Source organism: Daphnia magna, linkage group LG2 (genome assembly GCF_020631705.1).
Source record: "Daphnia magna isolate NIES linkage group LG2, ASM2063170v1.1, whole genome shotgun sequence".
In the NCBI taxonomy this organism is placed as follows: Eukaryota; Metazoa; Arthropoda; class Branchiopoda; order Diplostraca; family Daphniidae; genus Daphnia; species Daphnia magna.
In genome coordinates, this window is record NC_059183.1 from 12,414,245 (window position 1) to 12,423,521 (window position 9,277).

Consider the following 9,277-nt stretch of genomic DNA (forward strand, 5'->3'; position numbering starts at 1 on the left):
TAATTTTGATTTAGTTAAGTTTAAATTTTTTTTATCTAGGTATAATGAAAAATAAAAACTAGTGACATTTTCAAATGATTTTCGATTTTACCAAAAACATTTTCTATAACAAAAAGCCGAAACAGGACCGGAAAAGTCCGGAATGTTAAGCACGCCCGTTATAGTTTCAAAAGACAACGCTGCATTCAACTGTCAACAGAAAATTTGTTTGGAAATTTATCCCGACTGCACAAAATCACGAAAACAAACAGTGCTTCGGAATATTATACTTTAAATAAAGTTGGTGTTAAATCTTCAGTCATGAGTCGCAATGTCCCGTCCTGTGCAGTGCCAAATTCTACTCAACCCGCCGGTTCAGCTTCCGTTGCAGCACCTACAAGCACTGCATCTGGTCTTGAAGTCCTCGGTATTCCTGGGGGAACCTTTCTCCGAGAAGCATTAACTTCGTGCAGTGATCCACTTCAAGCCATTGAAGAATTCCAAGTTGAAAATGGAATCCTTTTGCCTTCTTTAAGACCAATGATGCCCCTTTTGGATTTACATGGAGTTAAACGACTGGATTTTCATATATCTGTCATGGAGGTTTCTTGTATAATCTAGTTTGTTAAACAGCAATTTGTTTTTAATGTATTGTTTGGTGTAAGGCTCTACGTGAAAAACTTTTAGCCCAAATTGCTGATTTAGGTAAACTTCTTGTTGATTTTTAAAGTCAATTCAAAATTCTCAATTGGCTGATTACTTTAGGTCAAAAAGAAGGGAAAGAAAAGGATAAGAAATTAAAAGAACTACTGAACAAAAGTTTTCTTGTAGTGAAAATTAAAGCTCTTAGGCCAGTTGTAATGGCAGTTATGAAACACCTTTCTCATGTTGATGACAAATATCTCAAAGTTCTGGTAATTGACTTTGCCTTGCAATTCAGATTTGAAAATTAATTAATGATTGCTATTAGGTAAAAGACAAAGAACTCTATGATGATTGTGATACTGTGGTTAAAAGGCAAATGTGGAAAGGTATGATTATTACTCTTATAGCTCACATACCTTAGCTCACATACCATATCTGCTAATTATTATTATTTTTTTTATATCTAGACAACCAATCCCTTTTTGGTGATGAGGTATCACCCCTACTCAGCCAGTATATCAAAGAAAAGGAACAACTTCTTTTTGATCAAAATAATCTTACAAATTTGTTTTTCCTACCATCTCCAAAGGTAGCGTTGCAGTTTCCCTTCGACAGAACCATTGGAATCAATTTGAGAATATTTAAATAGTGCTAATTACCAAAATTTCAGGTTCGCCGACAAGGAGAAGTTGTCCAGAAGCTAGCGCATATGATTGGAAACAACGTTCGGCTATATGACATGGTTTTACAATTCTTGAGGACATTATTCTTGCGTACTCGTAATGTTCATTACTGTACCTTGCGTGCCGAACTGTTAATGGCCCTACACGAAACTGAAGTTCAAGAAATTACTAATGTCGATCCTTGTCACAAATTCACTTGGTGTGTGGACGCTTGCATTAGAGAGCGTAACGTGGATACGAAGCGATCGCGAGAGATTCAGGCGTTTTTGGATGGTATCAAAAGTGGTCAAGAGCAAGTTCTTGGAGATCTCTCCATGATGTTGTGCGATCCTTATGCCGTCCACTTTTTGGCTACATCATCTTTAAAAATTTTGCATAACTTGGTCGTGTCGGAGAGCCTGCCTCGGGAACACCATATTCTGCTTTTACTATTACGCATGCTTTCTCTTGGACTAAGTGCATGGCAAATGATAGATTCACAGGTAAGCAGGGATTCAAAAGTCATTATTCATAATTAATTCTTTAAAATCTTGCATAGGAATTTCGTGAACCCCGACTTGATTCTCAAGTTGTAACCAAGTTTCTTCCAGCTCTTATGTCGCTGATAGTAGACGATCAAGTTCGATCTCTAAATGCTAAATTACCCAGTGATGAGCGTGAATCGGCTCTGACAGTTATTGAACATTCAGGTACTCGTGAAGAATTCCCTAGTTTACTGCAAATCTGCATAACTTAAGGGGAAAAATATGATCAAATAGGTCCGCCACCTGATGCATTCCAAGCATACATTTCTGAAAGTAGTGTTCCCTGTGTTCTGGCGATGTATTATACCCTGCAGGTATCGTGTGCTTGAAGATTGAAGTGCTTGAAGATCAGAAATGGCTTCTATATTAATTTCTTGGTTTCAGGTTGCAAGGAGTAGAGATAAAGTGGCTCTAACGCGTGTGCTAGGCACGCTGGCTGTAGGACATGGTGAAAGATCATTTGAAGATCCCTTCCTCCATACTTTGGTGAAATTTTCTAGCAAATTTAGTTTTGGGATCCATCAGTAAATAATTTTCATTGTGTAATAGGTTGCTCATCTTATCCCAATGCAGGATGAATTTGTCAATGAAATGTTCTGCACAGTTGTTTTTGATGAATTTTTCTTCACTTCTATTGGCAAGGAAAATGTTGTCAGACATCTAACCAAACTGGTGTGGTATATTCACCATCAAACTACCTGCAGCTCGGCTTAATACCCTCATGAAGGCACTTCAACCCAATTCTCAATCCCCTGAGGTTATGCACCAGGTATAATTATTCATTGACAACACATTTACAGTATGAATCATTGATTTTCTGTGTTTAGGTCTATAAGCAACTTGAGCAAAGAATTGAATCCATACCAAGTAAATCCTTCCCAAGGAGTCCATAATGATGAGACTGTGTTAATGATGAATGTACCCACTCCAATGTCAATGTAGAAATAAAACAGTGACTGTGTATTGGTCAGGCATACAATAGATTGAATGAAGAACTTATTGGTAATAGAGCTCCAAGTTCATTCCATCATGAATCTCATCTATAAAAAATCAAACTGAATTGTGATACAGTAAACAAGAAAATTTAGGGGCCTCTACTTACAATCTTCAAGCTTGATGTGATCTTTGTAGATAGTATACCATTTCTTTAGCACAATCTTCTCCCATCTAGTACCAGTTTGTGCAGCAATCAGTTTTTTCAAATCCCCAATTGTATCGTCGGGATTACACTTGACTCGAACTTTTTTGCCAAGCCGATCGTTACAAGTGATTTCAATCATCTCTGAGACGACTTATAAATTAACTAGCTTTAGGAAACTGGTTTGTACGTATGTGAATTTGAGTCCCACTCGATACATTCAACCTAGGTGTTTTTGACAGGCAGAACAGAATGTGCGTAAGCTGCAGAAGACGATGCTAGCACAGTGTTGCCTTTTGCAATACTGTTCGAATTTTGTAGGCAAATTCGTGCAGAATTGCAGATATTGCATTTTTTTGTAAAAATTTTAATGAATAGAAAGGAATCTAATACATCAAAGAATCTAAAGTTTGCGCATAGAGGTTTTCGACACTATTATGCTATTGCTATTTGATAGTTATAGTTCGATAACATTTACGAGGTCGAAACGTTTGACAGCTTCAGCAACATATTGCTCGTCTTCTGCTTTACTTTGTTTACCATTTCTTTCTTATTTTCTTATCGTACTGTAGCTTATACATTTGCGTTTCTAGAGGATCAACTAGTCTGCCTATTTTTAAATTGTGAGCTAAATTTAATTTAAGTGAAATGTTTTCGGCTTTAAGAAAGCTAACAGCAGGAAATAGTAGGAATGAAACCAATGGAAAAACTCCAACTGGAGGACAACAAACCATGCATGCATCTCTACAAAAAAAGTTTGCTAAAGGAGTACATTACAATAGTAGGACTGAGATGTTTCTGCACAAAATGACCTTTAATTGAAATAAATGTTTTTGACAGTGAAAATAATTATACGTGGAGATAGAAATGTAGGTAAATCATGCCTATTTCAAAGGCTTCAGGGCAAGCCTTTTGTAGAAAATTATGATCCAACACAAGAAATACAGGCAAGTTTCCTCATCCACAGGAGAGTTTTGTAAACTACTCATCAGTTTTAATCTTGAAGAGTTATACTTAATGTAGGTTGCCAGCATTCAATGGAGTTACAAGGCAACAGATGACATAGTAAAAGTTGAAGTATGGGATGTCGTGGACAAGGGCAAGAAGAAAAAACCCTTAGAAGGCTTGAAACTAAACACATCTACCCCTGCAGCCCTTCCTGAAGAACCAGCTTTAGATGCTGAGTTCCTTGATGTTTATAAAGGAACTCATGGAGTCATCTTAATGCTAGATATTACCAAACAATGGTAGGGATAGGAATAATTCAACAACCATACAAGCCTGTACTAATACCTGCCTTCATTAAAAGGACCTTTGATTATGTAAAGCGTGAACTTCCTAAAATTCCATCCACCATTCCCGTTATGGTACTTGCAAACCACCGAGATATGGGACACCATCGATGTGTCTCTGAAGACGACGTAAAATTTTTCGTGGAAAGCTTGAATCGGTTTGAAAAATCTCTGAAAATAAGCCATGATTTTAAAAACGTTGTTTTTTAAATTACCGAATTATAATTCAGGAGTAAAACTGACGCCCAGATTCGATTCGGCGAAAGCTCAATGAGAAATAGCTTTGGCTTGAAGCTTCTTCATAAATTTTTCAACCTACCATTTCTAGCTTTACAACGTGATTCTCTGCTTAAGCAATTGGATACGAATTTACAAGAAATGACTTTAACTAATGAAGAACTTGATCTCTATTTGGAGACGGATGATGCTAGCTACGACAGGTACGTTTTGACAATGGTTGTTTTCTATCCTAATGTTATGACCATCCTATCACGACAGATTTCTAGATCTTCTTACTCAAAAGCGACGTCAGACGGCTGATTCTCTAAGCGCAGCAGCAACTTCGAATGCGATACAAGCTCCTGTCCCTAACGCACCAAAACAAGTAACAGCCAATCCAATTCAAGCTGTCACACCTAAAGTAGAAATCGCAAAGTCTTCCTCCGTAGAATCCAAACCATCGGGCCAAATTACAGCAGTCAGTGGTAAGCATTGGAGGATTTTGAGGAGAGAAACCGAATTGAGTTTGACCTTCTATTGTAGGCGATTCCATGAAAAGGGATAGCGAATTTTGCAGCGTCGAGGATTTTATTGTTGAAGGAGATGATGGCGAGCAAGGCTTGGGTTTCCTCTCGTCAGTCGAAGAAACATCTAGCGCCGCAACCAAAGGAATTGCAGTTGAACCAGAATCAGATAGGTAAAAGAAAAAGTATGTTTTTAAAAAATTGATAGCGTGGAAGATATTAATTGTTCAAGGATTGTCATAGCGATGCCGAAAAGGAGGGCAACCCCATGGTTATGGGTTTCCAGGATGAAATCGACGACGAGGATTACCTGCGGCCATCCGATTTTGGAAATCCTGTAGCGCAAATTTCGGATTCGTCCGATGATGAGCTATCAGTCCCAGGGCCCGATAAAAAAGAATCCTCTGTTTCTAAAGCAAGTCGAACACTTGAAAACGTCACGATCAAAGATGATCTAGACGATTGGCTCAACGGTGGAGATGAAACATTGCAAGCTACAAAATTTAAAGCGCCATCACCAGCCAGTATAAGAGACGATGAAATGCCTTCTAATAGAAAGATTGCTGAAAAAAAGACGGAAGTTAATTTGATCGAGGAGTCATCCATAGAATTAACTGGAAAGAGTAAAAGAACAAAGGAAAAGAAAGGCAAACGAAAATCCAAGAGATCGTCAATGGAAGAACGCACGTCGAGCAGTCCTGTTCACGATACAAATGCTGTTGGAGAATCAAGGTCATTTAACGACTACGAAGAACTCTAATGCAACTCGCTTTTTTAAAATAATTAATTATCTAATCATTCAGACCATAATGTCCATTTGTTTTCCTCTATTTTAAGTTAAATGGTGTACAAGGTATATTGTGTTCTCAAGCTTTCTAAATGCAAAAAAAAAAAAAATTACTAAAACTATCATCTTATTTTTTTAGTTTAAGCCCTAAAAATTTCACCAATGGCCGCCTAACAAATGTATGGAATTTCTAGCGCTGCTAAAATTTTCCCATAGCCCCTAGACCAGTAGATGTTTCCGAGCTTACATTTCAAAACAATTACGAATAATATATAGATACGTACATGGGATGAATTAGGTAATGGTGATTGATTCACTATTGCGCGTATGAAATTTGTTTTTCTGCGAATCACATCCACCGCCGAATGTTTTCCTGTAAATGATGGGAAAAGACTAGTAAGTTCTGGATTTACGCTGTACCCAAAATGCTGATAAATTTACCTTCACTTCTTCGGTGAGTTGCCCACCATCCAGCAGGAATTGTAGCTGAATGCGTAATTGATGCGGAATAACCTGGGTAGTCTGGACCTGAGGCTGGTTAGCACATGTTAAATACGGATGCGATAAAAGCTGTTCAATGGATAATCGGTTGCGTGCATTGCGATCGAGGCAGCCTTTCAGCACGGATATGGCCATCGGATCTGCCGTTGGAGGGAAGTCTATAATATAACGCTCGTCCACTATCGCATTGATTTTCTCGATGGTATCCCTGATCTTGTTGAATGGCGGGTTCTTGTAAATAAGACTATACAACATACAACCTAGGGACCATACATCTGTTTTCCTACTAATCTGCAAGTCCAAAATGTAACGTTAACGATCATTAAATTTCGGTTGACGAAATTCCAATTTACCTTATACTCATGATTAGTTCCAGCAGGAGATGCCGATTTAATTGCTTCTGGTGCCATATAATTGTATGTGCCGCACTGACTATCTTTCATTATCGACGTCATGTCAGCCTTGTAAAAAAATGTGTTAGCTATTTATTGTTTTGTTGGTTAAGATTAATTTGCATTACCTGGATGGAAGTAGCTATACCAAAATCGATTAGCTTTAAGCCTCCGTTAACCAACAGAAAATTGGCCGGCTTCAGATCTGTATGGATTACATCTGAAGGCAAAAAAATTTTCATATGCCCACTAATTACTATTACAAACAAACTTACTTTTATCGTGAATTTCTTTAACAGCTTCTAACATTTCTTGCCAATAAAAGCGAATGAGAGTAGGATTAATGGCATTCAGACTGGTTCGGTTCCGAATGACATTGGCAAAATCAGTGTCACCTTTTTCCATGACCAATAATAATTTTTCTTCTTCTTCATTGTACTCACTAAGAAAATTTTTATTATTCCATAAAACAACGGCCATTCACTTAATATTTGCTTACTATTCAAGGAGGCGGACGACCCGAGGCAAACCTTGCAATTGCTTTAATAGCCGCACCTCGTTGATGTAACCTTCGGCAGTGATCTCATCAACGGAATCCAGACGCACAACTTTTAAAGCAAATATGTCAGTCATTTCTTGGTTCAAAACCTGCGATTCAAAAAATAAATTACTAGAGACACTAAGTAATGAAATATTAGGTGTAACATTCAACCTGATAAACAACACTTGATCCGCCACGCCCGAGCGGTTTCATAACAGTGTATAGTTTTCCGTTTACTGAAATCTGCTTGCTTTTGGCGGATTGGCGAGGAGTTTGAGGGAGTAACTGATTGCTGCTGGGCAAGATTGGATGAAGCATTTTCTGTTGCTCGATGTTGTGGTGATTTGAAATAATCGGTTGCACTTCTGATATGCTTGTCAATGGTTTAATTTTTTCTGGTAATGGCAGTTTAAAATGAACCGAGTTCAAAACCGATAATGACGCACCCTCTGGTTTGCTTAATGAGACGCTGGAAGATGGAATTGGTTCATTTATATGCCTTTCAGTTTTGGAAGAACAAACTGATGAAACTATAAGATGTTCCTGGGTCTTGGTTGTACTAAATGAAGAATGCCCAGTCCATGAAAGCTGTTTAGCGATTGGCGTTTTTGAGTCATCTGAAGGATGCATTTTGACAGTAAGCTGCGTCGGTATCCCAAGCATGATCGCTGTATCTGAACTTGTATTCGAGGCTGATTTATCGAGAAACTTAGTGGTAGCAGACATGGGCTCTTCCTTTTCTGATGGCACGAATGGTACTTTGCAGTTTAAAACTAGTGGCTTCTGCGGTTGATTCCAATCCTCATTTTTAATAACACGCAGGTTCGTCTGTTGGACACAAGGTTTCGGTACATCAACAGAATGTGATTCCTCTTGAACTTGCGGTAATGCCAAATGTCCTTCAGCAAACAGTTTGGTAGGGAGCTCTTCAAGAGAATCAGAATGAAGGGTTTTGGCCCCAAACCCTTGTTGGGCATTTGTGGAAGATGAAGGACCATAACCCCAACGCGAAACCTTGTCTTCTACGTGGCAAAACTTTGATTGAAGGTTAAGGGCGATATCAGGTTGTTGCTGAATAATAGGTCTGCGGAAGATGTCTGGGAGTGAATCACTGGTGACTGAAAACAGGTTGGACACACTGGCCTCTTGAAGGACATTGCTGTAACAAGTTTTTTCCTGGGTAGTGTTTTTATCAACTGTGTGTAGCGAGTGATCCAGTCTTTTAATCCTATGCAATTCAGGTGTTGATTCAGAACGTCCAAACCTTGTTTCAATACAGGGAAACAGTAATATTAATTTTAATAATTCAACATAGAATTTAAAATATTATACTTTGGGGTAGACATAAAATCATGCATTCCAAGTCTGGGAAGTTCATTTTCTTTGAAGTTAATTCTAGGTGTGTGAGGCAATTGCCTACCAGGAGTAATTGGGTTGAGGTTGGAAGCAGAAACATTTGTTGGGCGGATGGGCTTCAGACCACTCTTATTTCTCGCATATCTGTTTGAATTTGTGCCTGTACCTCCATCATGGTTTTGTGTGTTTTCTCCTTTGGAAGCATCATCACTTGAAGTAAAAGTGGGACTGGGTTTCTGACTACTTTGAGTTGCAGCAGTAGAATTTGCTCTAAGTCCATCAATGCAAATTGAAAACCAGAAATCTTTGCTAATTCAAATCAAACTTACATTAATTGCTTTTTGCAGTCACCGTCTGCTTTTCTGGAAAATCCATACATAGCTCAAAATATTTAATGTTTGCGATGCAAGTCGGATTGCAAACAAACGGTTAACCTCGACTCGGTAAATTCAAACTTTGTCTGCATTTCGACATTGCCAGATTTGAAGAGAGCCGAGGTAGGGCTCAGCCCCGCGGCGATCGGGTAGGTAATTTTTATTTTCGGTGCGGATCTGACAGATCGCAGATCGTCCATTTTCTTACCCATGGGTAAACAGTTTTCACGTAACCGTACTCAACTGGTATCTCTTTCGTAACTAATTGGATTTCGAGCTCTCGTTCTAGATCTAGACTGGGTAATAACTTGACAGTTTCCAT

General features: G+C 38.5%; 3 protein-coding genes and 1 long non-coding RNA gene across 4 annotated transcripts; 2 read left to right on the forward strand and 2 right to left on the reverse strand.

Moving 5' to 3' along the window:
• The first annotated feature begins 300 nt into the window (after positions 1-300).
• Positions 301-2,830, forward strand: LOC116917242 (negative elongation factor B). Its single transcript, XM_032922653.2, is given in 13 exon segments — positions 301-582; positions 645-684; positions 745-893; positions 950-1,010; positions 1,092-1,213; positions 1,295-1,789; positions 1,846-1,996; positions 2,066-2,145; positions 2,216-2,317; positions 2,381-2,521; positions 2,523-2,600; positions 2,659-2,691; positions 2,693-2,830. Coding segments are annotated over 13 exon segments (1,815 nt in total). The 3' UTR covers positions 2,774-2,830.
• On the reverse strand, positions 1,177-2,697 carry LOC123470059. Its single transcript, XR_006643475.1, has 3 exons — positions 2,530-2,697; positions 2,095-2,462; positions 1,177-2,038 (listed from the first exon to the last, which is right to left on the reverse strand). It is a non-coding gene; the product is annotated as an uncharacterized LOC123470059 (long non-coding RNA).
• A 487-nt stretch (positions 2,831-3,317) lies between the features above and the next one.
• LOC116917247 (rab-like protein 6) lies at positions 3,318-5,904 on the forward strand. The gene is made up of 8 exons (XM_032922663.2): positions 3,318-3,750; positions 3,810-3,916; positions 3,993-4,216; positions 4,279-4,419; positions 4,492-4,701; positions 4,760-4,965; positions 5,024-5,177; positions 5,248-5,904. The coding sequence occupies exons 1-8, from the start codon at positions 3,618-3,620 to the stop codon at positions 5,762-5,764; spliced, it is 1,692 nt and encodes a 563-aa protein (XP_032778554.2). The 5' UTR covers positions 3,318-3,617; the 3' UTR covers positions 5,765-5,904.
• LOC116917235 (dual specificity protein kinase Ttk) lies at positions 5,815-9,070 on the reverse strand. Its single transcript, XM_032922643.2, has 9 exons — positions 8,911-9,070; positions 8,558-8,851; positions 7,397-8,489; positions 7,184-7,332; positions 6,960-7,126; positions 6,813-6,904; positions 6,646-6,753; positions 6,233-6,583; positions 5,815-6,164 (listed from the first exon to the last, which is right to left on the reverse strand). The coding sequence occupies exons 1-9, from the start codon at positions 8,958-8,960 to the stop codon at positions 6,141-6,143; spliced, it is 2,328 nt and encodes a 775-aa protein (XP_032778534.2). The 5' UTR covers positions 8,961-9,070; the 3' UTR covers positions 5,815-6,140.
• Between the last annotated feature and the right edge of the window lie 207 nt (positions 9,071-9,277).